Genomic DNA, 24,472 nt, shown 5'->3' with positions numbered 1-24,472 from the left:
TACAATATCACTAACTCTTACACATCACGTCTTCCTGTCGTTGTGTTTTCTGGGTTACACATCACCAGTGTCCAGTCAGGAGCCGCTGGGTAGCACTATTAACAAAAACAATCCCAAAAGACACCGCATTTGTCTCTCCTGAGTAGCAGGTGGGCACCGCAGGTGACTGCCAGGGCAGAACCAGATCCTCCTGACAAAGCAAGCCAGCGCGAGCAAACGCACATTCGTACAAGAGAAGCAACGCGGGCAGTGCGGGGCAGCACCCTCCCGCTCGACCTCTGCTTTAGGGCAGTGCGTCTCTCTGCTCCCCTGGGAAAGGGTCACTGGGGACAGAAACAGCCTCTTGGTCTCCCCAAACTGCCCTGTGATCAGAAGTGTCGCCCCAGACCTGGCGAAATGGGGACCACCGAGCGCGGGCGAGGAGAGACGTTAAACCCCAGAGCAGAAGGCAGCGTGATGAGCCTCGTCAGCCACGCAGGCCAAGCTCCGCTTACAATTAGAAAAACCGAACAGCGACATCAAAAGTCACAGGCCACACGGCCAAGTTACAGAATACCGACCCGCGCCACACGCATCTAGGAAACCCCGCCACGCTTCAACAAAAAAGGCCATCTTCAAACACTGACACGACATAGGGAAAGCAGCGTTCTAACGCTCAGGATAACAACGCAGTAAAAGACTGTGGCAATGCATCAGTCGAAGCTTGGAGAGGCCCAAAACACCGGCACAGATTTGTTTTGGAACACCCCAGGCGCTGCTGGGGTGCAGTTCAACTCACGGCTTCAAACCCCATCCCGGCACGGAGGGGCCAGGGAAGGGAAACCGGAGCTCACGCAGCAGGGCTCCGGAGCCTTCGCTCCCCTCCCGCCCCGCTTGCTCTTTGGGATGGTTTTTGGTTGGGATTAAGGAATGATGCTACGCCATACAGTACTCGGCTGCTCATGAGGGCTTTACTTTATTTTCCCCAGCAATCAGCTGTCTCCTAACGACCTTGCTTTAAAATAAAAAAAAAAATTGTTATTAATAACAAGAGGTGGATCCAAGCCAGGGGCACAAACGTGCCCCAGTCTTGGCGTCGAAGTCCGAGCCCGGCTCCGAAGCATGCCTGCAAGCTCTGCTCCAGCGGTGTCGTGTACAGCGTGCTGACACCTCATGGCCAAGCCAGTCACTCAGAGAAGACACCGCTCCGCGGGACGTATAGACACACGTAAACTCTCCGTCCGCCGTAAGGCAAGAAATGAGGGTCATTTATCAAGAGGTTTGCATCGAATAGGTCTGGATATACCAAAGATAGGAAGGAAAACCAGCCCAGAAATGCTTTGCGTTCTTGAATTACAAACAGATGGGTGCACCGGGGCCCGCTAGGCACGGTCTCAGCTTCCTCCATCTGAGGCACTCGGACAGCACGGCTCGTGTACCGAACCGTGTGTGGCAAACCTCACGGTGCCAGGCCTGGAAAGAGAGGGTCCACGGCTGGGCTGCGTCCTACCCGGCTCTCCCCTCTTCCGTGGGGTTCTCCCAAGGGCAAATCACCTCCTTCGCAGAGCCCTTCCGAGCTCGGTGGCGGCAGTCCTCTCCCTCCTCAGAGTCTAGGGGGCAGATTCGGCTCTCCAGAGGAGCATCCGTTTTTATTTGGAAGAAGCTGTGTTGTGAAATAAAAACTCATCACACATACGGAACTTTTTGATGTGCTCTCTGAGACAGCGAACACACAGCGCGGGCTCTGGCTTTGAGTTTTCCGCTGCTCAAACCCCCAAACCCCAAAGCAAAACTCCCGGGCACGTGCCTGCAGAGATGGAAAACGAAGGAAATGTGCGCTCCCACCCCTTTGAAGCAAAACTGCTGGGCGGCACAGCTCCGGCACAGCCAGAGCGCGGAGCCAGGTGGCGAAGGAGCCCTCAGATTTGGGCTTTTGAATTTATAATGTGGACTCGCTCGCTTGGCCAGCAGCAGCGAGGACTAAAAAAGGCTGAGGACACATTACTCTTAGTGAGGGACACGGCCAGGATTTGGTTTCAATAGTGACGGCCTCTCCAGGCAAAAAATCCCCGTTTTTACACATCCTGCTCCGGAACGACAAACGTTTCATGACTGTCCCTCAAGATTTTTCCTCCCTTATTACTTTTGGGTCTCCTCTGACTTTCAAATCATTAAATACACGAGCAGTTTTCAAAATTCAGGGATCAAACGCAAAACTTGGGGGCTTTACCTATCTTCACGCTGGGCCGGGGCTGTCTTGCGTGAGAGGGTGGCTGTCTCCCCCGGGCTGCTCCAGCCAGGGGAAGCTCAGGACACGGGGCAGGTTGGGACAGGCAGCGCGGGTGCCTGGTGTCCCCAGGGGCAGGAGCAGCCCCCTCCTGGCTGTGCCGGGCCGTACCCCTGCAGCCTCGCGGCCGCTGCTCCCCGGGAAGGTGCAGCCCCTCCATTTTCTTGCCTGATGCCAGGGAGGAGCAGAGCCGGTGCCCGCTCCTGGCAGCTGCCGTCGCACACAGCCCCATGGCAGGCAGAGACGGGGGAGAGACAGCCCCAGCTGACCGCAATATGAAGCAGAAGGCCCACTTTAACGGGCTCAGCTGGTTAGCTGATGGCTAATTACAAACCCAAACGGTCCCCGGGTCGAGCCCTTCGTGATGGCATCCAGGTGCCCGTGCGGTGCTTACCTGCTCACCGCCTTGGCGTCCGGCCGGAGCTGCTGCTCCCGCTCACCCAGCGGCTGCACCTTCCCGTGGGGCACGGCCGGGCACTTGGGCGAGAGCGTGGCGAAAACGGGCGAGGTCCAGCAGCCCCTCTTCAGGAACCGGCCAAAGGACAGGGCGGCCCTCCTGCCGCCGGAGGGGAAGGGGACGGTGCTGGCTGCTGCGGGCTCCCGCTCCCTCTCGACGCCCGCCGTGCTGTCTAGGGCCAGGCTGATGGGCGAGGGGCAAGCGGTGCTGTGGGGCAGGGCCGGGGCGCCGGGGGAGGCGGGAGGCAGGGCAGCGGTGCCGGCGTAGACAGCCGGGCCGGGGGCCGGGCGGCACGGCTGTGGGGAGGAAAAGGAGAGAGGCTCGGTCAGGCCCGGTGGCCGGTCTCCCCACGCTTCACCAGGAGGAGCCTTCTCCTTTGGAGGGGAAGGGCTGGGTGCTGCCAGGAGAGACAGGGCTCAGCTGGGAGGCAGCTGACAGCCACCCCGGCCAAGCTGGGACGGTGTCTCCGTCTCGGGCTGCTCTGTCCCCTTCCCTGCCCTCCCACAGCGGGAAGGCAGAGGGATCACAATTTGCCCATGGAAAGCAACAGGGGTCACCGCTACCAGCCTCAGCGGGTGCTGACAGAGCCGGCCCCACGCCCGCTGGGATGCTGTAGGAGACACCAGCTCGTCCCATTCCTTACGAGTAGCTCCAGGCACAGAGGAGCCTGTTATCCTGCGAATGCGATCCTGGTTACAGACGGCATAACCACGTCACACCCAAAGCACCAGTGTGCTGGCCGCTGTGGTGGCCAAGAAACAGGACACTGAGCTCCAAACCCTGATGACTGATAATACAAGAAGCCACATCTTGTTCTGAAGCCCCAGTGTCCCTGGCTGCTGCTGTGAAGTCTCCAGCCCAGCTAATTCAGCCCTCAGGACAAGGCCAAGTACAGATTCATCAGCAGAGGACACGCTGCAGGCCGGGGTCTCCTCCACCCCCTTTCCCAAGGACTCACTCCCAGCAGAAATGAAGTGCAGCTCAAGTGTCTGAAGAGAAGTGCTGAGAGCAGAGGCACATACAGAAAATGCTTGCATGCATGGCAAAGAGATGACAGTGAAGGATGAACACACAGAGACAAGACAGAGAAGGATGAACTCGGTTCTTTTTTCATTTTCTACATTTATTTTTATTAGACAGATGAATGCATGGAAGCGACAGCCAAGAAATGAAACAACATATTGCTCTGATTTCCAATGGAAACAAAAACAATTTCTTGGCTGGCACAAAGTGAAGTTCAGTTTGTACCGTGGTCACACTTTGTACCAGGCGACCTTCCTCTTCAGGGACCGAACAGCAAGGGACCAAGGAGCGGTACCCTGGGTCACGCCAGCTTATGCAGCCTACGAGCAGAGCCAGCTTCTGCCTGCAAGCGCAGGAGTGGTGTTTCTCACACACAGCGGCTCCAGAGCATGCGGCGCTAACCCGTGTCAGGGGGACAGCAATGCAAAGCTGAGATCATGAAAAATCAGAGAAAAGAATGGATAGAGAAGAACATAAAAAGCAAAGCTGCAGACAAAACAGAAGTAGAATCAGAGGGACTGACTGGAACACACAGATTTGTTATTTATTATTTATACCCTGACTTGATCTTCCACATGTTACTACATCCTGGCAATCCCAACGTGCTCAGTGCTCCATGTTACACAAACTCTGAAGAGACTGTAGAGTTCATCGCATTCAAGTGGCTTTGGATCAGCCCTGCCAGTTCTTGAGTATCCTTCAGTGCTCTTATGTCAAGGTAGGCTGATGGTGCTCAGTATCTCACTAAAAAACCCTTGTGGTTTTAAGCAGAATTTTTTTAAAATCACAGGCTGAGCCTGCTCACCCTTACAGAACTGCAAAATTAGCCATTGCTCCCACTGGGAATAAGCGCAGAGGCTGAGCAAGCAGACCTTGACACCAGAGCAAAAGACTCAAGCAACTTGGTTTCAATTCCTCTCAGAAGGTTTAGCACTGCTCGGCTAACGGAGGTCATGAAAATCTCCCCAGCTGAGCTGCAAAGCGCGGGAGAAGAGTTCTGCAGTGACACCAGATCAGACCGCGCAGCCCTGATTCTGCCTCTGATAACGCGCGCAGGGAGGGCAAGAGCGGCGGTTCAAAGCTGTTGGGGACACAGCTGGCGCCTGACCGTCTCCCTGTTCACAAGGGGCTGGTCTGCAAGCACCCTGGTACCTGAGGGCTGCCCCTCACATCCAGCTTTCTCCATCTCCCATTTCCTGTAAAATCACACCAGTAGTAAAAAATGGATGAACAATACGAACCGGAGTGAAGGAGCTTCCTGGACCTCAGTGCTTCCCCCTGTGCTTCCCCTAAATTTTAAGAAACAAGAAAGCTTTTCTGGCCCCTCAATTTCCTTTACTGGGCTTTGCAGGAATCTTCCTACTTCTGGTAATCAGTGGCCTGATCCAGACTCTCCGGGGTTTCCCAGCAAAGCCTGGAATCCCCCCGAGCTCTTTAGGGGGGATTTTAGGTTGTTCCATTCTAAAGAGCAAAAAAAAAAGAGACGGAGTAAATGCTAAATACCACTACTTACAGCTGAAATCAGCTCTTACCCCCTCTGCCCTGGTACTCCCTTGCCGCTTGGCTACGAGCCAGTGACAACTGGAACTGCCTCCTGTTAGGTTGTTTAACAGCAGAAAATAGAAGAGCAGGAAAAAGACAAACCAAGAGGTAGGAAGGATTTGAGAAAAGAAATACAAAGCCGCGGCTGCATCTCTCAAGCCCTGCTGGAGGCTCTTGTGAGAGATGGCTCTCTACGCCCGCACGTCGCTCATCGCGTGGGGGAGTCAAGTGGGACAGCAGAGCTTTCCACTGATCATCTCCAGGGGGAAATTGGGAGTGTCGTTAAAATTCAAAGGGTCAACTAAACCTTCAGAACCGCCTATCCTACCATTCTCACAAGAAGTCTACCTGGCTCTCCTGCCTGTGGCTCCGTTGCACTGGCTAGGAGGTGCAGGACACTTGAATCCAGGATGCACCCCTTGGGAGGGCGCACATCCTCCCGAGAGGACGGATGCCAGCGCAGATGCGCTCTGAGGTGGGCCACCTCGCCCTGTTCCCTGCAGGGTCATCCACCTCTGCTCCGAGGAAGGTTGATTTGAACCCAAAGGATTAGGATGGCACAGCTTTACTCTGTTCCGTGCTATCCCACCCCTGGGAGGAGCAGGAGGCAGGGAGAGGCAGCCGGGCTGCCCAACCTCTGGAGGGGATCGGGGCAGCCAGAAGGCATTCCCCCTCCGAGGTGTGCAGGGACAGCCCTGCACCCCGAGTCCAGCACAGCCAGCAGCCTGGCTCCGGCAGCACTCCCATGCCTGACGTGCCTGGGAAGCGCTATCTGCTGCTCCAGAAGCCATGGCATCATGCAGGAAGCAGGCTGCTGGCAGAGCCGGCCTGGGAAACCTAAAGCAGCACTGACATCTTCAGGAAGGGGAGACGAAGCTCAACACCAGCCTCAGTTTGTCTTTTCCCTGCGCTGTGCCCTGCAAGGCTCAGAGCCTACTTGGGAGGTTCCTTCTTGAGCTGGCTCCTGCGATCCAGCTTGCTCATGACCTGCGTGATGTCCACGGTCGTGGCAGCTTCTCTGGCTTTGGCCTCTTCCTCCTGCTGCCTCAGGATGACAGGGCTGGGGCTGGAGCGGAGGTGACGGCGTCCAAACGGGAAAGTGGAGCTGGGCAGAGAGTGAGAGAAAGCAGCAGAGTGTTACTGAAAAGTATAAGGGCACAAACTTTTTTTTTTTTAGTGCCCTCAGTAAGATCAAGATAGGGACCAGTATGGGTGTTTCTGGTGTCTGCAATACCCACGAAAAACACTATCTGCTTCAGCAAAGCCATTACCAGCAGCAACGGAAACCAGAGTTAAACCACCCCCGGGTGAGGTACTAGCTCCTCAGCTTACCCAGGGTGCTGAGTACTGTGTCTCCAGAGCAGGCACCGACACACGTGAAGGTAGTCACCAGGATCAACCAGCATCTGCCAGCGACCTTGTGATGTGTGGCTCAGGGAAAATCTAACCAAACCCCAGGCAAGTCAGCAGGAGGGTTTTTTCCACTGACTTGAAATGGGCTTTAGATGAAACAACAGTGTGAAAGTCCGTGATTCCTCTTTCTTGCTTGCCAGCTTGAGGAGTGGAAGAGGAACAGAGAAAGAAGCACACCACCCAGTCTGGCTCCGACGTTGCACGCTCAGCTTTAAGAAGCAACTGCAGTTCAAATGGCCTAAATTTGCTTGCAACCTTCATCTTGGTCTGGAAAAAGCCATTTCAAGCCTGCCCTAAGTCTGTCTACCTTGTGCCAGCAGTCACCCGCAAGTAAGATGCTGTTTGCTCCCACGTGGCTGCCCATCACCCTCCCTTCACAGGGGTCAGCGGTTCTGTCCAGGCAGAGCTGAGCAGCACCCACAGAGGACCCTGCGGTGGCTCTGGGTCATCTCTGGCCACCAATGTTTTTCGTGGGCGGGAGTTTTCCCATGCCCTGTACACAACGCTCTCTCCTTCCAGGAAAGGAGCCATGATTAATTCAACAACCGGAGCCTTTCCAAACAGATCCAACAGACAAGGCAGCTGAGCGATCCTCAGGTCGATTCTGACTGCACACCAGCCACTTCCAAAGGGCTCACAAACAAACAGCACAAGCAGTCTCAAAGCAAGGCATCTTCTCAGTGAGAAATTTTATTTAATTAAGCGAACATCTAAATCATAGTAATTTTGCTGCAACTCAGGCTTTTCCTACCCTTGCTACAACAAGAAAAACAAAACCCACAATTACATTCAGTTTCACTTGCCTTTTTTTGACAGTCTCTTGTGGCACAACAGCCTTGGCCAGCATTTCCTTGTATATTGGAGACTTTAAATAGCGGCCATAGGAGTCCTACTAGGAGAAAAAAGAGAAACTGGTAGTTACGGGCTGCAAACACCCTTATTAAAACCACCACCAAATACAGCTGCTCAGGAGCCAGATAGGCTGGGAACCAGATAATCTCCCCCAGCAGCCCAAGGGACTTTGCATCTTTCAGGCAAATGCAGCTATTTAAGCCAATATCCTTTCATCCTGGTGTAAAATTCCCAGGATTTTCATCTCACAATAAAGGTTCCCAGGTAAGATCCAGACCAAAAGGTTTGAACTAAGCTTAGTCCAGGCCAGTGGTGTCTCACAGTCATTGCAGGGTGGAGGGCCCATGTTCCAGGAGCTGAACTTTTCAGCAACTGGTGAAAATCAGTATAGTTCTGCTGCGTTCAGTGTCAACGTGCATTAGCTGCAGCTCTGGCCCGTAATGCCCCTTCCTGCTAAGCGTATTTCTTATCGCTTGTAAGGAGGGGTTCCAGGTTATTTGCGGTCACCATGATCTAATGACAGCCATGACATACTGTACGCTGACATCAGCCCACAGTCTGCTGCAACAGTCAGACCTAAACAAGGGTGTCTGTCAACATAATCGCACAAAAATGTGTGAAAAGTCTCAGTAGAACTTGAGATGGGCCATGCCTGGTTACACTCTTGGTAGAAAACTCATGCAGTTATATCAGAATTGCTACCACCTTTCCCATCCACCGCTGAAATCCAGTTGGATACGAGCATCCCGCTGCAGGGGTACCTGATGTGGCAGACAAAGTGGTACCGAGCAAAGTTAAAAGACTTATTCGAGCTTTGAATGATGTGGTGACCAAGCTGGTATTAGAAAACAGGGCTTCCAGCAGACACCCGACCTCTACCACCCTGGGGACATGCTGCCTTAGAGGGAAGAAGAAGCAGCGAAATACAAAGGCCTGAACCAGTGCTTGCTTAAGTCAGCAAATCTGAGGGATTTTCAAACAAAGGCCACGTGAAAGTGACAGCTGATAGCACACAAAGGGATGGAAAGGCCCAGAGAACTGGAATCCCCCTAAGGCTTTGGAAACAACTAACAAACCTTTTTCATCAGCATGTAAATGTGAGTCTGAGCAGCATCCAAAACATAACGATGAGGGTGCTTGAGGCCTTTAACCGTGATGCCCATTGTTGTGCCATCAATGTTAATCCAGCGCCTTGCTCCTGGGGCCAGGAAGAGCCTGCAAGGAGGAGGAATCAACAGTTAACAACGGGAGAACTCCTGGAGATTCCACTGTCGATGCAAGAAAGGAAAAGCGCTTTCACGTCCCCACCACAATTTGCTGTCCTGATCTTGGGCAGTCAATCTCCTCTTTAACAGTATGACCCGCAGTGACTTCCTCTTGCACTGTTAACACAGGATATAACCCAAATTTTAGCCCACTGGAAGCAAATCGGGTCTCTCCAGTCTCCCCGTGGCAGCCCCAAGATCTTTGCTATCCCACACATCTATTTAAAATACATGCTAAGACCGAAATGTAATAGTGGAGAAGAGAGAGGAAAAGTAACTACGTAACAGAACAATAGTTACGCTTTCAACTTCAAAAGCTCCTTCCCTACATGGGGACACGGGACAGCCACATTTGACAACAGCTGACAAAAGTTTCAGGAATAAATGATTTGGAGAACGACAATCTGTGGAAGAAGGTGATAGGACTCATGTACAAGGAGTTTAAGAATGTAACGTTATCACACTCACTTGTAAATTTCTTCCGCTTTTTCTTTGACCTTGGATTGGTCTCCATACTTGAGATCTTCACAGGCTTCCCAGAAACTCAGATTCTCTCCTGCGTAACGAGGGCTCAGTCAGCGGAGAGCGAGACGGAGGAAAGCGCAATCCCATTACTAACTCCTACGCTGAATCTGTTTGACTCAGTACGCGTCGGCCCCAGTTCAGTCTCTCCAATACGGCCACCTTGACAATCCCTTTGGGACTGAAGGGGGACATCAGCCTGCCCCTGCCCTCTGGCCAGGGACAAGCGACACCGGCAAGAGCGCGTGAATTCAGCCGGTTCCAGCTCTCCTGGGAGCGGGAGGGAGTGCCCTGGGCTGTATTTTGTGTCCTGTGCCACTAGATGGTATTGCATGCACTGGCTGCACAGCCACCGCCTCCGAAGTCACTGCTGCTGCCTCCACTTGGTGACTTTGTCACCGTCCCAGCTCACAGCACCTCCTGCAAAGGCCTGGATTTCCACCACTGCTCTGCCTCAGCCCTGCAGCATCCTGCTGCGTGGCCTGGGCAGGGACAAAGCCAGAGACGCAGCAGACTCACCGCTGAACTCCTTCTTCAGGAAGAGCTGGAAGTTCTGCCGACCTTTCGGGTCCCGCATCAGCTCGCTGAAGTTGAAGGCCCATCGCTCCACCCGCATTCTGGTGGGGATTTCCACGCTGCACGGGTTGAAAACAAACAGCACTGCCAGTTTCATGTGGCCCATCTAATTGGCAGTTTAATTGAAACCAAAATGCCCTTTGCTGGAATGCCAAGAGACTTCTCAGCACTCTCTGTTTTCCAGAATTCTGTAACGAGCTCCTGAAGTCAGCCCACTAAGTAAGCCGTAATTAAACAACTTGGTACACAGTGGGATGAGGATTTATCTCGGATTTATGCTGCTTTCACAGCAACTGCCTAACTTTGCCGGAGGTTTGACTCAGTCCCGTTCTGGGGAGGCACTGGTTGTTGCCCAAAGCTTTGATTCTCATAAAGACATTCTGTGAAGGTGTCCTTTGGGGCTGTCTAACGGGATATCACCACTCCAACAGGATTGCCAGTCGCAAATGAGAACCAGTAATGTATTGTATGCTTCAAGCCCAGGATGCCATTGTATAATTAGCAATTATTTGAATGGAAAACCAGGAGACCTCAGAGAAGGGATGGACCACCAGCATGTGCCTCCAACTCAAAAGCTCTGCTAAGAAAGCAGCCTGAGGTGTGTGCAAAGACCAAGGGCCAGTAGTTGAACCCTGAATTGCTACACCATGGGCAGCACCTAATTTAGCAAGATTAACACTAAACCAAGTGCTCTACCCTGAGCCTAACTGGTCATATTCCATTCCTGTGCTAGTAAAAGTGGCCCTCACTCATCCAAGGGGAGGATTAGACCCACTCAGCAGGGGCTGAGTGCATACTCCCATCATCAGTTTAGGAATTTCTGTAAGGAAGGCTCCATTTGAAGAAGATAATGCTGGAAGTTCAGCACAGAGCATTCCCAAGAGACAGTTTCTTTAGCATGGCCAAGCTATGTTATAAAGGGAACGCTTCCCTGCTCATGATCAGAGACCAGATATCACAATGAAATCAGTGGTTCCCTTTTCTGATTTCTATCAGCATAAAGGTCAGAGTAAACCACAAGCTGGCAAAAGAATACAAATACATACAGCTTTGCATTGAGATCCCAGAACTCAGGGTCATCTGTTAGCCAGGGGTTGCTGGGGAGACACCCAGACACGATGGGATCATTGGAGAGGAACTGCTCAGAGTACTTCACAAGCCTGCAAGGAAATCCAACAAGTTCAAAATATTAATTTGAATTGCAGCCAGCCCCATTACAACCAAACGAATGGCTGCACAGACTCTAGAGATCTTCAGAGGTGCAGCCCTACCAGCACAGGGGTCTGGAATGTGGCCCCTGCCCTACTAGAAAAATGGATTCATTAGCTCAGTTAATCCTTTCTGCTTCCAAACAGTAATCTCCTGGTTGTCCTTCAAAGCAGTGATTTTGTCAGTTCAAGTGCAGGGAGATACAAGACTCTCTTCCACCACTTCCTTTTGCTTTTTCATGCCAAGAAAGCGGGACTAAGCCCCCAAACGGCTTCTGTCTTCTTCTCCACCCAACGGGCAAAGGCCAGATCCTGCACCATTTTGTGCCACACATTACAGAGAGGAAAGGGCCAGAGAAGAGAAAAGCGAGCGCTGTGTTTGCGCAGGGTGGGTTCTCCACGGCCTTTCCATGTGGTGTGGGAGAGCCCAGGGAGCTCCGGGAGAGGCGAGGGAGCGCTGAGGGCACATCCCGGCTTCTCCTTTCCTCCGCTCACCTACCGTGCGGCTCATTCCTCTGCAAATGACTCTGAGGGCTTGGCACAAAGCAAAACTGTCTCTATCCTAGCAGGAACCAGACAAACACTTCTCCCACCTTCTAAACTGGCCAGACTTGTAATTACAACCGATTTCACTAATGTCCTGGAATTTTAGCTTTCCCCTCTCTTTTTCATTCTTGAAAAAAAATCATCTGGTTTCAGCGTTTAAAATTCCTTCCAGGCCAACCCGCTTTGCTGCGCTCAAAGCTGGGAGCGCACCGTCCCAGGGCCCATTGCTAACAGGCACCTTGGCACAGATCCTGCAATCACCCAGCGCTGCTGCACAGAGCGTACTGCAGCTCGGCACAGAAGTGCTCGATCCCATCTTCTCGATGGAACTGCCAAGGCACTCAGCACCTGCATAATTCACTCCAGTCCATACATTCTAATCAAGCTACAAATCTGAACTTGTCAGCTCAGGTAACAGCGCTCCATCCTTTTAATGATTAGTGCTTTGCAGCTCCTCCTAAATCAACGCAATGCTCTGATGCATGCACACTATCCAGTTGCTGCTCTTAGCCTCATCGATAATAACTCAATTTGGACCCAATCCTGCAGCTGAGATGGAGATCCAAATTTCCTGAGGATTTTTTTATCTTATCCACCAGAAGAATAGGACTAATGCATGAAAAGCTCTACTGCCAAACAGATAAGCACCACAAAATTCCTGGAAGGTAGTCAGGTGTCCCCAGCTCCAGCTCACGGTTTGGAGAACTGAGGCAGGAGCATTTAAAGTGACCTGGGAGCCAGTGACAGACGGAATGAGCAGAACTGCTGGCGCCTTGCAAGTTGTGGTTCTCAGAAGACAGCACCGCTTCCCAGACTCTTCCTCTCGTTTCATTCATCCACGACCATCTGCTCCCAGGGAACAGGCCTGAGCACCTCGTTTATCTCCGATTCGATAGGTATCTCTGGGTGGCAATGACTACGTAAAACAGACTGGTGGTGTGCACTGCACCTCCAGGCAACGGGCCAGCAGGTAAGACTCCAGGTAAGAAATGCCTGTGGCAAAAGCACTAATGGTTAATACTAGGACTGGGAGCTTTGCACTTAACTGGCTTCATCAAGAATCTGACCAGGAAACACTCCCACGGAGAAGAGGAACTGCTAATTCATCGCTTGGATGTTCATGGAGAGGCATGTGTTCCTTCATCTTCCAGAACAACCAGAGACTTTCCCAGCTCTGCTCCTTTCCGGTGAGCATCACCAGACAAGGAAGAACACTCAGTGGGGCCGAATCCAGCCCAGCAGCCTGGGGGCCAGGGACAGGAGGGTCAGTCTTTCTCTGCTGCTTACTCACAGGAACAGGCACAGGACGGGCACACTGCTGCATCCTCGCAGGGCAGCCTCCACGCAGCTGCTTTTCCAGACTGCAGAGCTGTGCTGGTTCCCAAGCACCACAGTCCAGCCCTGACCAGTCTGAACACCTCTTGATTTGAGAGAATCTCAACCCGGAGGCTGGCGCTGCTCCACAGACATTCACAGCAAAGCTCCTCTTAGCTCCGAGGGAGATTCCTCATCATGCCTGGGACTCCAGCCCCTCCTCTGCCTTATGCCTCCCGGCCCAGGGAACACACAGCCCGGAGAGCACAAACAATACTGCGTGTGGCCACCACATCGATTTCCCGACTGAGTCACCAGCTGCCAGAGCAGATAGCTTAATCGTCTCATCAGGAGATGAGCGCTGAAGACTAATTAATGGGTGGACAGAAGGAAAGCAGGACTTACCCTCCAAGAGAGACAGAAGATTTCACTCTGGGCTTCACGACGGCCTGCTGATAGTACATGATCTGAGAGGGATCAGACATGTCCATGGTTAGGAGCATGAAGATGTGAAGACAAGGCCATCTCCATCTGAACCTCAAACATGCCCTCTCCCAGGTAGTGAGGCTAATGACAACAGGAAATGCTTCTTTCCTAATTATCGGATGTCCAAGGAATCAGAGAATCCCTAAACTGTCCTAGTAAAATGGCTGTTTTCACTGAGCTTACTGCAAATGTCAGAAGAGCATTTTGCAATGTGCAAGTAATTAAAAAGCACTCCCCATGCTATATAAGAATTGGGTAATAGCTACCATTCTAGGCACCTACAAATGCTCTGGATGATTTACCATGTAATTATCATTGATCCTTGGCTGTCTCTACACTGGCGCCACTGGATGTATCTCCTATGATTTCCCCACCACTAATTTTGATCTATTGGATTTTAGCCCTGGTGTCTGTCCTTGCTTGAGCCTTCTCTTCACTGGGAGAACTCCTGGCTGCCTGCAGTTGGATGTGCAGAGGCAGACAATGTCCTGAAACCACACTAACCAAAAGCTCCATGGGGCAGAGACCCTGCCAGCCAAACCCAGGTGTTTTTAAAACACCTTGTCCTCTGCGAAGGGGGCTTTGAGCTCCCACGCAACATCGATGTAAGCAATACATACAGGATGAACAGCTAGAAGAGAGGAAAGGACCACTTACCTCTCTCCTATACACATCCATAGTTTTTTTCTGTAAAATAAAGAAACAAAAGTCATTAAATTGGGATGGGTGCTTTCACTCACCTTTTTTGAGACATGAAAACACCGTTGCGGGGCTGCCATTGTGCAGTTCTCTCCAATTAATTCTCATTACAATTAAAATCAAACACAGCAGCTCAGCTAATCAGGGTATCATCAAAGCTAAGAGCATCCACACACCGTAAATCGCTCCATTAGCTGTATTTACTGTTTAGCATTGCTTCTTCCATCACAGGCTGCCTGTATGCCTTCAATTAGGGGGTTATTCTAATGGAGCTGAAATAGATTCGTTTAGGAGACACAGATTAGATCATTCAATATTAGCTAAAGGAGACAGGAACCAACACATTGCAAAACATAAACACCACAATTAAAAGCCTCAGAAGCAGTATCTGCTGTGCAAAGGGTGCTTACGTTGTGATTTGAATAACTCAGACTATGTTACATGTCATCCACAAATAAGCAAGCAATTGAAGGCAAGAAATTAACTGCAGGGTGTTTCTTCACACAGCTTCCTTTGAAGCACAGTTACTTTGCGTGAAATAAACTTGAGGAGGGAGAAGGAAAGACAGGTTACGTCAGGGATGATCCCAGCAAGCCTTTAAAGGCTTATGCAGTGTTTCAGTTCTTCATCTCCCGTTTTAGCCAGCAAGATCCGCATCCCAGAATTATTCTATCATCAAACCAATCCTGTGGCAGACGTGGGTCTGCAGAGCGCCTTGGTGAAGCACAGTGTGTGAGTGATAAGGGATGAAGCATCTGGTACCGATGCCACAGGCAGCCTGCTTCTCCCATCTTCTCACCAGAGAACCCGCACCCTGAGCTGCCCCTGTTTCGGGAAAGGCAAGGTGCTCTTCCAGGGCTGCTTTGTGAGGGGACCATCGTGGGGACACTGGTGCAGATTTTAACCATCGTCACCAGTCCTGCTCAGAAGGTGAAACTATTCTCTACAATGGGAGAGAAATATGCACATTTTGCTGAAACCTGGTTGGTTTGGAGAGGGCACACTCACCGTTTCAGCAGCAGGAGCCAGAAATGCAGCAGATCAGCCAACCTGTGCAGCACTACCATGGAGCCAGCCCATCTGATCCCAGCTCAAACCTGGCCAGGCCAGTGTAGTACTAACAGAAATCCTCACTGCAAACGGAGGAGGCTTTTTCTGCTGGAAATACCACAACCAGCTCTGAATGACAGCAGCGCACATAATCTCTGCTTTCCTGTTTGTCCCTGCTAACAGTAGCTGGCACCAGCAGTGATGCTGTGCTGGCCAAGCAAAAGGAACTGCCTGCGAGGGGGAAAGGGCTGACCCCTCAGGGGGATGGACATCAGAATCATTGGCCACAGGGCCAATCAGCCTCCTTTGCTGATTCAAAGCCTTATAAATGATGGAAGACACACAGACTGAAGAACAGCTTTTCAGCCTGTAGCTGTATCCCCGATGCCAGGCCAGCTTCCACGCAGGCACCACTTCTTCCCCCCATTTCCACAGCGTCATCACTGTTTCAGACAGACTGCAGAAATGGGAGGCAAAAAACCAAAAAATTAAATCACCTGCTTGTGCACAGGAACTTGCTGCATTTCCTGTCCTAGAAGTGTGCTCTTAAGAGAACTTTGTTTCTGTTTCAGGCCAGGTATTTCCTGTACAATAGGAGTTCACTGCCTCCTTGAGGAACCCGAGACGCAAACCAGGCCCCATCGGCTTTACACGTGCCAGCTGAGTTGTTCCACTGGACGAAACTTAAGCGTGGCTACGGCACTTACTTTAGGGAAACCAACATGCTAAAATCATTAAATGGTTTTAAAAGTCCCCTCATTCCTTCCGCTGTTTTGTCAAGTGGGTGCTCGGACAGGCCTGGCGCAGTGGGGCGAGGAGGGGCGGATGCTGGTGTAGTGGCTTAAAGGCAGCTGACGTGGTAGTAAAGTTGTGTTATCTTCTACAGGGGTCCTACAGCACACCACACACACACGAGACAAACAGCTGGGGGGAAAGAAAAAAAGACCACGGTAAGTTAAATGTTCTACAGAGCAAGAAAGGCAAGAATTCAAATGCCAGAAAAACAACAACAGAAAAATTGTACGTGGGTGAATACAAATCAAAGCTAATGCCATGTCTGCATACAGGGAAAGATTTTTTTTTTTTAAAGTGCATCCTGCCACAGTCTGAGCGTGCAGGTCAGCCCTCCGGACAGCTGGTTCTGGGAACAGCCGGGGTCTTTGGTGGAGCGCTTCAGGGTGGGGAGGGGATTTGCCAAGGCTTGCACAGAAAAGGCTATGGCATGAGAAGGGCTGAGCATCGCTGAGTAGTGGCACGTACTGAACTGGAGTGGGATCGAAGAGGAGCCCAGTGCTCAACACCCTACAGTGGGCTGCAGGTGCTGGCTGCGCTCAGCCCTTTCCAGTTCTCAAATCCACAGTAACTGGGAAGGACCTCAGCTATTTCACCCTGAGCTGAACATAATTTCATCTCCCTTTCTCCCACAGCTCTCCCGTGACCAGTTTCCAGCCTTGCTGCTGGTACAAGGGACTCTGAACACTCCCTGTGTCCTATGGAGCACTGCCAGTTGTCCCCACCATCCCACCCATCCTTTCCCCCAGACACTGAGAGCATCAACGCCAAAGTGCCCTGTACCACCCACCCATCCTCCCTCCCTCCTCTGGAAGGAAATAATATTTGGAACAAAAGAGTAATTTCTTATAATGAGATTAGTTTTGCAATGCCCTTAACGAGCGACTTATCGCAATTACCACGGATAAGCTCCCCAGCCCTGCAGGCTTCAAATCAAAATGGCAATTAGTGAAAGACCTCGGTCTGTCTCAGGCGAGTGCCGCGTGTGCTCCTCCTCCCCGATACACACAGCAGCGCTTGGACACCCGCGTGGCCCCGTCACACCCCGCTGCCACCAGCCGAGCGCTCCCTATGCACGCGGGCAGCGGCTGCAAAGCTGAGCTGGGAGCCAGCCAGGACCTGCTCAAGAGCCCCGCGTCTGGAGCCGATCCCCACGGGTGAAGTGAGGAGCTCCCACAAGAGCTGGGACATCTGCTAACTTCTGCACGGACCTCCCCTGCTCTCAGCGTGGGCCTTCCTGACCGCACCGTGGAGACAACGGTCATTATGGTTTTGCTTGTCTGGCCGCCATTCAGTGTTTACAGAGGTCACAAACAGCCAGAGAACAGCTTTGGTGTGTGTGCCCAGATGGAGCTTGGAGTGAAGAACCAGCACAGACCGCTGTTAGCCACAGCTCACTTTGGGCCAGGGCACCGGAATCACACCCGCGCTCTGCCCTGAACGCCGCAGTGCTCTCCGCCCGTGGCATGCAGCTCATCAAGCTGCGAGGAATAACCACGGGGATCCCGCGCAGAGCACCAGCCGCCGAGCAGGGCAGTGCCAGCACAGCTCAGCCTGCCTCCACACCTCACTTTACTGCAAAACCCGTGGGCGCTGCCTCTCCGCAGCGGCAAACAGCACTCCAGCACGCACGCAGCTGCTTCTGCACACGCGAACGCCTCTTCTCAGTGCAGCCGTGGGGCTTTCCCTACACGCAGCCAGCTGGGAGCCCTGCATGCCAGAGGCAAACCCTGAGTCTAGCATAGGATCATCTCAACACACATCTCCACTGTGCTGGTGCTTCCAGCCCAACAGCTGGAAACCAAATCCATAACAGTCCTTATGCTCCGTTTTGTTCAAATTGTTGCTTTTCCCCTATCTTGTTTATCTGCTTCTGACCCGGTTATTTCAAAAAATGTGATGGATGCAGCAGCAGTTACTCATTTCTCAGGCAGCCAAACTGAGGGAGACTTATGAAATTAAAGGCCAGCGATGCCTACGACGATCTGTGCGAGTCAGCAGGCTCTGGCAGTTGCCTGGTAACTCACCGAGCAGGGAGGCTCGATCAGGAGCCTGAGACCTGGGTAACAAAAGGCTAATGCATCCCTTAATTAGCTGTTCAATGGATGGCTACTCCTGCCTTATTCCTCCTGTCCAGCTACAACTCCTAACTCATTATAACCACGAGGGATGCTCACGGGTCAGTCATAAAAGTCCCTTTCAAAGGAGTGCGAGTTTTGGCTGAGCACCTGTTTATCCCCAGAGGACTCTATCAATCGGGGAGGGAGCAGCCCACCAAAGGGTTTAAGGCAAGTGAAAGAGAGATGTTCATGCCAATATCAGCTTCAAAGAAGTCATTCTGATGTCAGAAATTAATTATCACTGGGAATATTTTCTTTCTCAGCTGTCGAGATAAAAGAAAACTAATTGGCCAACAAAGTGAAGCTAGACTGAGCAGGAACAGAGACAGAAATCAAACAAACAGGCACTGGATTCATGCACTCATTTTCTGCTCTCATCGTTTCACCTATGTCAGAGCCAGAGGCTGAGCCCACAGAAAACATCAGTAAAACTCTGCACTGCCTTCAGCAGGGGTAAAATATGGCTAAAGCAGCACAGTCCAGCTCAGCAGTTACCAGCAGAGCTTGGGTCATCCTTTCTGCTCACCAAAGGCTGTTGAGTCACAGGTGTTTGTGAGAGCAGTCTGCAGAAATAAAAAAAAAACCTGCTAGTCCAAAGGTGGCTCTGCGTGGGCTTTTGGATGTCTCATCTATTGTCAATCACTCTTTCGAATGCAAAAAGAGGAGCAAGAACTTTCCCTCTTCTACTCAGCCTCCAGAGAGGAGACACAGCTCAGAGACCACTTAAAGGAGAAAGGCAGTGAAGTCACCCCAAAGCTGACACCAAAGCTGGTGTCCTTCGGCTCAGGCCCTCTTCGGAGTCTCCACTGACAGGGGGAACGGACCATCCCTCTCATGTCCAGGGCGGGAACTGAACAGAGATCCCTCAGCTCACTTTCTCTGTGCTACCGAGCAGCTGGCAGATGGCGATGGGCTTTCAGACCACTTGCAAACCTACAGTCTCCTTCCATATCAGCTGTAAAACTGTGAGCAAAAAGTTGGCTTGCTCCTCTTTTCCATTGCTCTCCCTTTCCTCCACTCCTTTCCTCTTAAAAAAAAAAAACAAACAGAAAACATGGCAGCTGTTACTTAGAGCAAGAAAAAATAAAATACACCCCAAACCTACATTTTGCTCATTTTCAGTCGCTATAGCAACAGAACACAGTTGGCCAAAGCAATTATCCTGCCTCTGGCTGCTGAGCTGTTTAAAGGCTGTTACAAAAACGAGGAGTTGTGGGAATACAGTGAGTGCGATCGCAGTAACATTTGCATTTAATTGCTGAGAGACACTTTGACTTCACTTCCAAATGAATGCCATTAACTGCACAAATGCAGGATCGCTGAAAAGGGCTGATGGAGAAAGAGAAGAGCAGCTCCAGCTCCTCATCCACTGACTGCATTTGTCTTACTGTGGACTCTGAACCAGTCCCATCCAGTTACAGCCTCTGTGGTCTCTGGTCATTAGTTCTGGTTCTTTACGGTCTAGCAATACAATACGCATCCTCAGGCAACATATCGTGTCTCCCACCCACCACACCAACTTCTCCATCTTCTTGTCACAGATCACCCTTTCGGAGGTGTTCTGTCATTTTATTTTAAACCTGGATCTTACATCTGAACTTTTACACCCCACAACCCCCCCCGAGTCCATTCACTGCTAACAAAAAGACACCAACAAGCATCCGGAGGTAGAGGATTCCTTAATTCAGCTTCACCAGCAGAGAAAACATGTCCTGTAGCTAAACACTCACTCTAACTGGTGTGGCAAGAGAGCTGACGAAGTCTTCTCAAGCCAGAAGACGCTGCCAAAGCCTATTTTGAGGGCCGCACCCCCCAGACAATGAGACAGCCTCAACTTCTGGCCCGTTTGGCTGTCACAGCTGAGCTGACTCACTCAGCCTGCGGTGCCCAAAAAACCATGATCCTAGGGACATTGTCTGGGTGCTCCCAAACAAATTCAGTAGGTGTTGGGAAAAAAAAAACAAACAAAAAACCAAACAACAAACAAACAAACAACCACCTGTCTTACCTGGTTTACCTTATTTTCATTGGGATCCGTTACACGGTCTAATCCGTACTCTAGGACATCCACCATGCCGGGCTGTTATGAACAAGAAACATGAATAGTTTCATAACTCATGTTTGAAAGTTTGTGGTTCATACAAATGCATGAGGAGACACCCGAGCCACAGAGGGCTTCAGTGGCAGCAGCTCCCAGCCGGCAGTGCCCTGGGGGAGCTCTGCACCCGGAATGTGAGAATGGTCCCCTCCCAGCACGGGTGCTACAGCTGGACCTCCCTCCCTTGCACCTTTGAGAGTAACCAAGGAGAAAGGTGTAGATTCAGAGCAGGCCTGGGCTGACCCCTTCCCTGAGGAGAAGCAACAGGGTGGACAGCCCAGAGGCCATGCCCCCGGCCGTGCCCTCAGCGCGCAGGAGTTTGTCCCAGGTGGCTGCAGGGAGGGCACCACCGAGGCACTAAAGCCACGCGCCGACATCCTCTACTTACAGGAGTTCGGTTCACAAGCCAGTAGGCTCTCTCCTGGCAGTCCAGAGCGTACCTGTCCGCCTTCTTCCGCTCCTTCCCCGCCCTGCAAAGCCAAGAACAAGATTTAACTCTACCAGGGGAATTAATGAATTTTGCTCTCCTAAAAGCAGTGGGATGAGAAAGGGAGCACACCTCCAGTCTCCCCTGCGCGGGGGTCCCAGCCTGACAGCGCGATGCTCTGATGCAGCCTCCTGACCACATCTTACCCCGGCTAATTCTGGACTGCAGATCACACAGTTCACATGGCCACACATGACCGTAGCTTTTGAGAAATCGCTGTCTTCCTGAGCTCAGCTGGGAGCAGACACATCCTCTTTTGATTAGACAGACAGCCCTTTGGTGGAGTTTTACGCTAACAACCCACTACTTGCGGTCAGTCCTGCTGCCTCATGTTTATCTGTCTCCGATGGCCCTGGGCAGTATCTGAGAACTGCCATGCAGGAATACATCCTGGACACGTCTCATCCCCATCTTGTACTAAAGGGGCGCATTTCTCACAGAAATTATTTGGAAATAGGGCCCAGCAGTGTTCCCAGGCACTAAAACCCAAATCACCTCTACTATTAAATAGAAGAAGCACCAGCATGGTTTGGGCTTGGACCAACTAATTTTTTTCCCAGACAAGTCCTGGGCACAATTTGGGACTTAGCATGGGCAAGGGAGCATTCCCAAAAGGCTGTTTGCATGTGGCCACCCTGCTGTGGTTAACAGGGTGATGCGAGCTGTTCTGCACCAGTCTGCCCCAGCACCATCATCAAACAGCCTCAGACGTGTTTAATCTACCAGTTCAGACACAGGCTCGGTATCTAAACTTTAAAACTGCATTTGGCATCACTTAGCCCAAGTCTGACCTCAATTTACAAGAACAACAGTCTCATGTTTAATGAGACAGTTATCTGATGAGCTGTATTCTGACGACTTGGCTACCACCCCAGGGAAGGCAGAAACGCTGCTGAACAGCAGAGGCAGTGCCTGCCGTGCTGGGAGGAAAAAAGGTAAAAGGAATCCACAGAAGTAGGAAAGATCCTTTCTCCAAAGGAGTAATCCCATCTCAGGTACACTAACTTTCCTGGGAATTTGAAGGACTCAGCTCCTAAAATCAAGTCATTTTGGCTGGCTGCCTAAGTATGCGCTTCAGAGTTTTCTCCAGAAGCCCCTGCTGGGAACGTTCGCTGCTCGATTCGGGCCATTCAGTTCAGACATATGCAAGCAATAACTGAACTAGACCAATAACAGGTCCTAAGTCCAGCGGCCTGATCCACAAACGCTCACGGACAACCCTGACCTAAAAGAAGCTGTCTCCAATGCGGACTTGCACGCTGCAGCATCACACTCCGGCTTCTTCAGGGAGTCACATCAGGCGCAAAATCTAAACCTCCCCTTCTAAACCTCCCCTTGCACACTTACGCACGTGCAAAAACCGCTTGCAAAGAGGCGCGCGCGTGTGTCGGCAGGAAAGGCACCCAGCCCCGTGTGTGCTCTCGCTCTCACAAACCGCACTGACCCCGTGTCATTGGTGGGGAGAGAAACGCAGCTGCAGCGGGCGAGGGTGAGGCTTTGCAAGCGGGCGCCCAGTTACTCGAAAACGGCTGAAATCCTGCACTCACAAGGTGGGAAGTGAACAAAGCTTCCTTGCTGAAGGGAGAAAACCCCAGCTGATGGGAAAGGCAGGTTTGTTTCACAATCTTGAGGAGCACTTGCAAGTCATTTCAAAGCTGCAGTTCATGTTTTTGAACCGTAATTTAACTGTGCATCAAGTCAGCAAAGCTCTGCCCCCTCCTACCCTCCCCAATGATGCAAACAACAGAGCACGAGTCAACTCACTTATACTGCTCCTTGGCCTGCATAATAACAAAATCCCACTTGTAGTTTATCTTCTGATTGAGCATGTTGTAATGTTCCTGGAATAAAAATAAAAAGGCAGTTAGTGTGAAAATTCTGGACAAGACGCTCCCATGCTAGGATTTTCTTGACTCTCCATAGCTCAGCTAGGGCAGGCTGGCAACCAAGCCAAGAAATCTGGATTGTTCTGAACGTAATTATGTGAATTGCATCAGTTCAAAAATACCACTGCAAGGAGAGCAATTACTCCCGCTAAAATTATTATTGACTTCAGAGTATTTTCCTGTACTGGCCACTTTTCCACTTCCAAAATGTTGGCTTTTGACACCGCTGGAATAACACCTCCTGCAACCGAGGAGGTGATTTTTTACCACGCTCTGAGGTGGTGATTTTTTACCACCCTCTATTCACTAGCAACAGAGGGCCAAAGCTACAGCAAATGAGGAGCTCGCACTGGAACAAGTACAACATCTCCTCACCTTTTCATATTCTTCTAAAATCCCTTTCCTCTTAATGTTCTTCTTTGCTAGGTAAATTGCTGTGGAGGGAGAAGCAAATAAGCAGTCAGTTATACTCAGAACAACAAATCCAAGAATAATTAAAAAATACCGCATGACAAACACAGGACTCTGTTACAATGTCTTCCTAGGCATGAGCTCCCAGCTCAAGGAAGAAAAATGGACTCGGTGCTTTCACTTTGTCGCTGATGCTTCACGAGCCAGTGCCCAGCTTGGGAGCAGCCGTGCAGAATGGGTGGTGTGAGCCTTCTGCCAGCAGTCACTGCCCCTTGGGACCTCAGCCAGGGTCTCACAGGGCAAAGGACACTGGACCAAACCTTTAAGACGTTGAGGTTCTTCAGAGTTTGACCTCCAAGTTTTCCAAATACAGGCCAATCTTTTCCTCCAAGTTCTATTAAAAACATTTCTATCTAAAATGGGCTTTTTAATTTCCCCAGAAGATCTACAACATAATGTAGACAAAAGTCACAGGGGACAATTTTGGTGTAAACAGATCACACTGTGAACTGCACAGCCCGCAGGAGCAAACCAAGCTGATCAGCCCAAGTTTCATGACAGTCCTGTAATAAAAAGCATTACAAAGGCAACAAAAAAATTTATATGGGAAGAGTCATCAAGAGATATCGGGAGCCACTGTGCATTCTATAAAGAAAGAACTACTTCTGAATGCAGGGCTTGATCCAAATCTACAGGAGGACAGTCTTGGGCTCAGATCCAGAAATACACTTAACTACTCAGGGAAATCTAAACTGGTGTTCAATGTCTTCCCTATCCAGTAGAGTATTTCAGATGTGTTCCAGCCTGATGATTCTTAGTGGAACGTAAGAGAAGCTTAAGCACTTCCTCTCATCAAGGCCACCACAAGGCAGTCAAGTCCAAAGTGTTCCCTCAACTCAGTACCACTGAGAATTATTCACAAAATAGTATGAAAGAAAATGTGAGGGCTGTTCTTTGCATGTGGACACACAGCACAAAAATTTGAACAGCAAAGATGGTGCAGGACTGCGTGCACAAACACATGTGCTTGCACTCCACCTCCTAAACAGGTACACTTCTGCCACTTACCATAGTCTGTGTCATCAGCAGGCCAGCTCTGCGCGGGCCAGAAATAGGGTGTCTGCAGGAAAACGAGCCTTTCGTTAGCGCACAGTAGCCTTGAACTTGTGCCAAGACGCACACACACCACCCACACTGGAGGGAGAGGAAACCTCTCCTCTGCCACACTCAGAGCCTCAGCTCCTGGGCTTCATGTCAGCCCGCAGAAGAATCCAGGTCAGCAGACTGCCAACGTCAGATCCACTCCTGCTCTGCAATGGGTTCACACGGCCGACCTCTCACTGCTGCCTGAGCATTCAGATGGAGATGCTGGAACCTGATTTGGCACCATGGGGGAACCAGACTCCTCATTCAAAGTACCAGGGTACCCTAATTTCCTGTCATAGTGGAAACAGTTCAA

General features: G+C 51.1%; 1 protein-coding gene across 3 annotated transcripts in view; it reads right to left on the bottom strand.

Annotated features, from left to right (window-relative positions):
- Nucleotides 1–1,392: 1,392 nt before the first annotated feature.
- The window catches only part of RGS9 (regulator of G protein signaling 9), a 33,051-nt gene continuing 9,971 nt past the window's right edge, over nt 1,393–24,472 (bottom strand). For 2 of the 3 annotated variants that reach the window (XM_086762173.1, XM_086762174.1), the window contains exons 5-19: nt 24,082–24,133; nt 22,978–23,036; nt 22,481–22,557; nt 20,618–20,699; nt 20,149–20,211; nt 14,128–14,157; nt 13,390–13,451; nt 10,963–11,076; nt 9,860–9,975; nt 9,287–9,374; nt 8,630–8,768; nt 7,505–7,590; nt 6,276–6,393; nt 2,661–3,019; nt 1,393–1,642 (exon numbers count right to left, since the gene is read on the bottom strand). In XM_086762173.1, coding sequence (XP_086618299.1) covers nt 1,486–1,642; nt 2,661–3,019; nt 6,276–6,393; nt 7,505–7,590; nt 8,630–8,768; nt 9,287–9,374; nt 9,860–9,975; nt 10,963–11,076; nt 13,390–13,451; nt 14,128–14,157; nt 20,149–20,211; nt 20,618–20,699; nt 22,481–22,557; nt 22,978–23,036; nt 24,082–24,133 — 1,602 coding nt within the window. In that variant the 3' untranslated portion in view covers nt 1,393–1,485. Of the gene's footprint in view, nt 1,643–2,660; nt 3,020–6,225; nt 6,394–7,504; nt 7,591–8,629; nt 8,769–9,286; nt 9,375–9,859; nt 9,976–10,962; nt 11,077–13,389; nt 13,452–14,127; nt 14,158–20,148; nt 20,212–20,617; nt 20,700–22,480; nt 22,558–22,977; nt 23,037–24,081; nt 24,134–24,472 lie in introns of those variants that run through there. The other variant, XM_086762175.1, reaches the window with a different exon arrangement.

This window comes from Chlamydotis macqueenii, chromosome 18 (genome assembly GCF_036417535.1).
Source record: "Chlamydotis macqueenii isolate bChlMac1 chromosome 18, bChlMac1.mat, whole genome shotgun sequence".
Classification (NCBI taxonomy): Eukaryota; Metazoa; Chordata; class Aves; order Otidiformes; family Otididae; genus Chlamydotis; species Chlamydotis macqueenii.
This window is presented reverse-complemented; position numbering and strand designations above follow the sequence as displayed.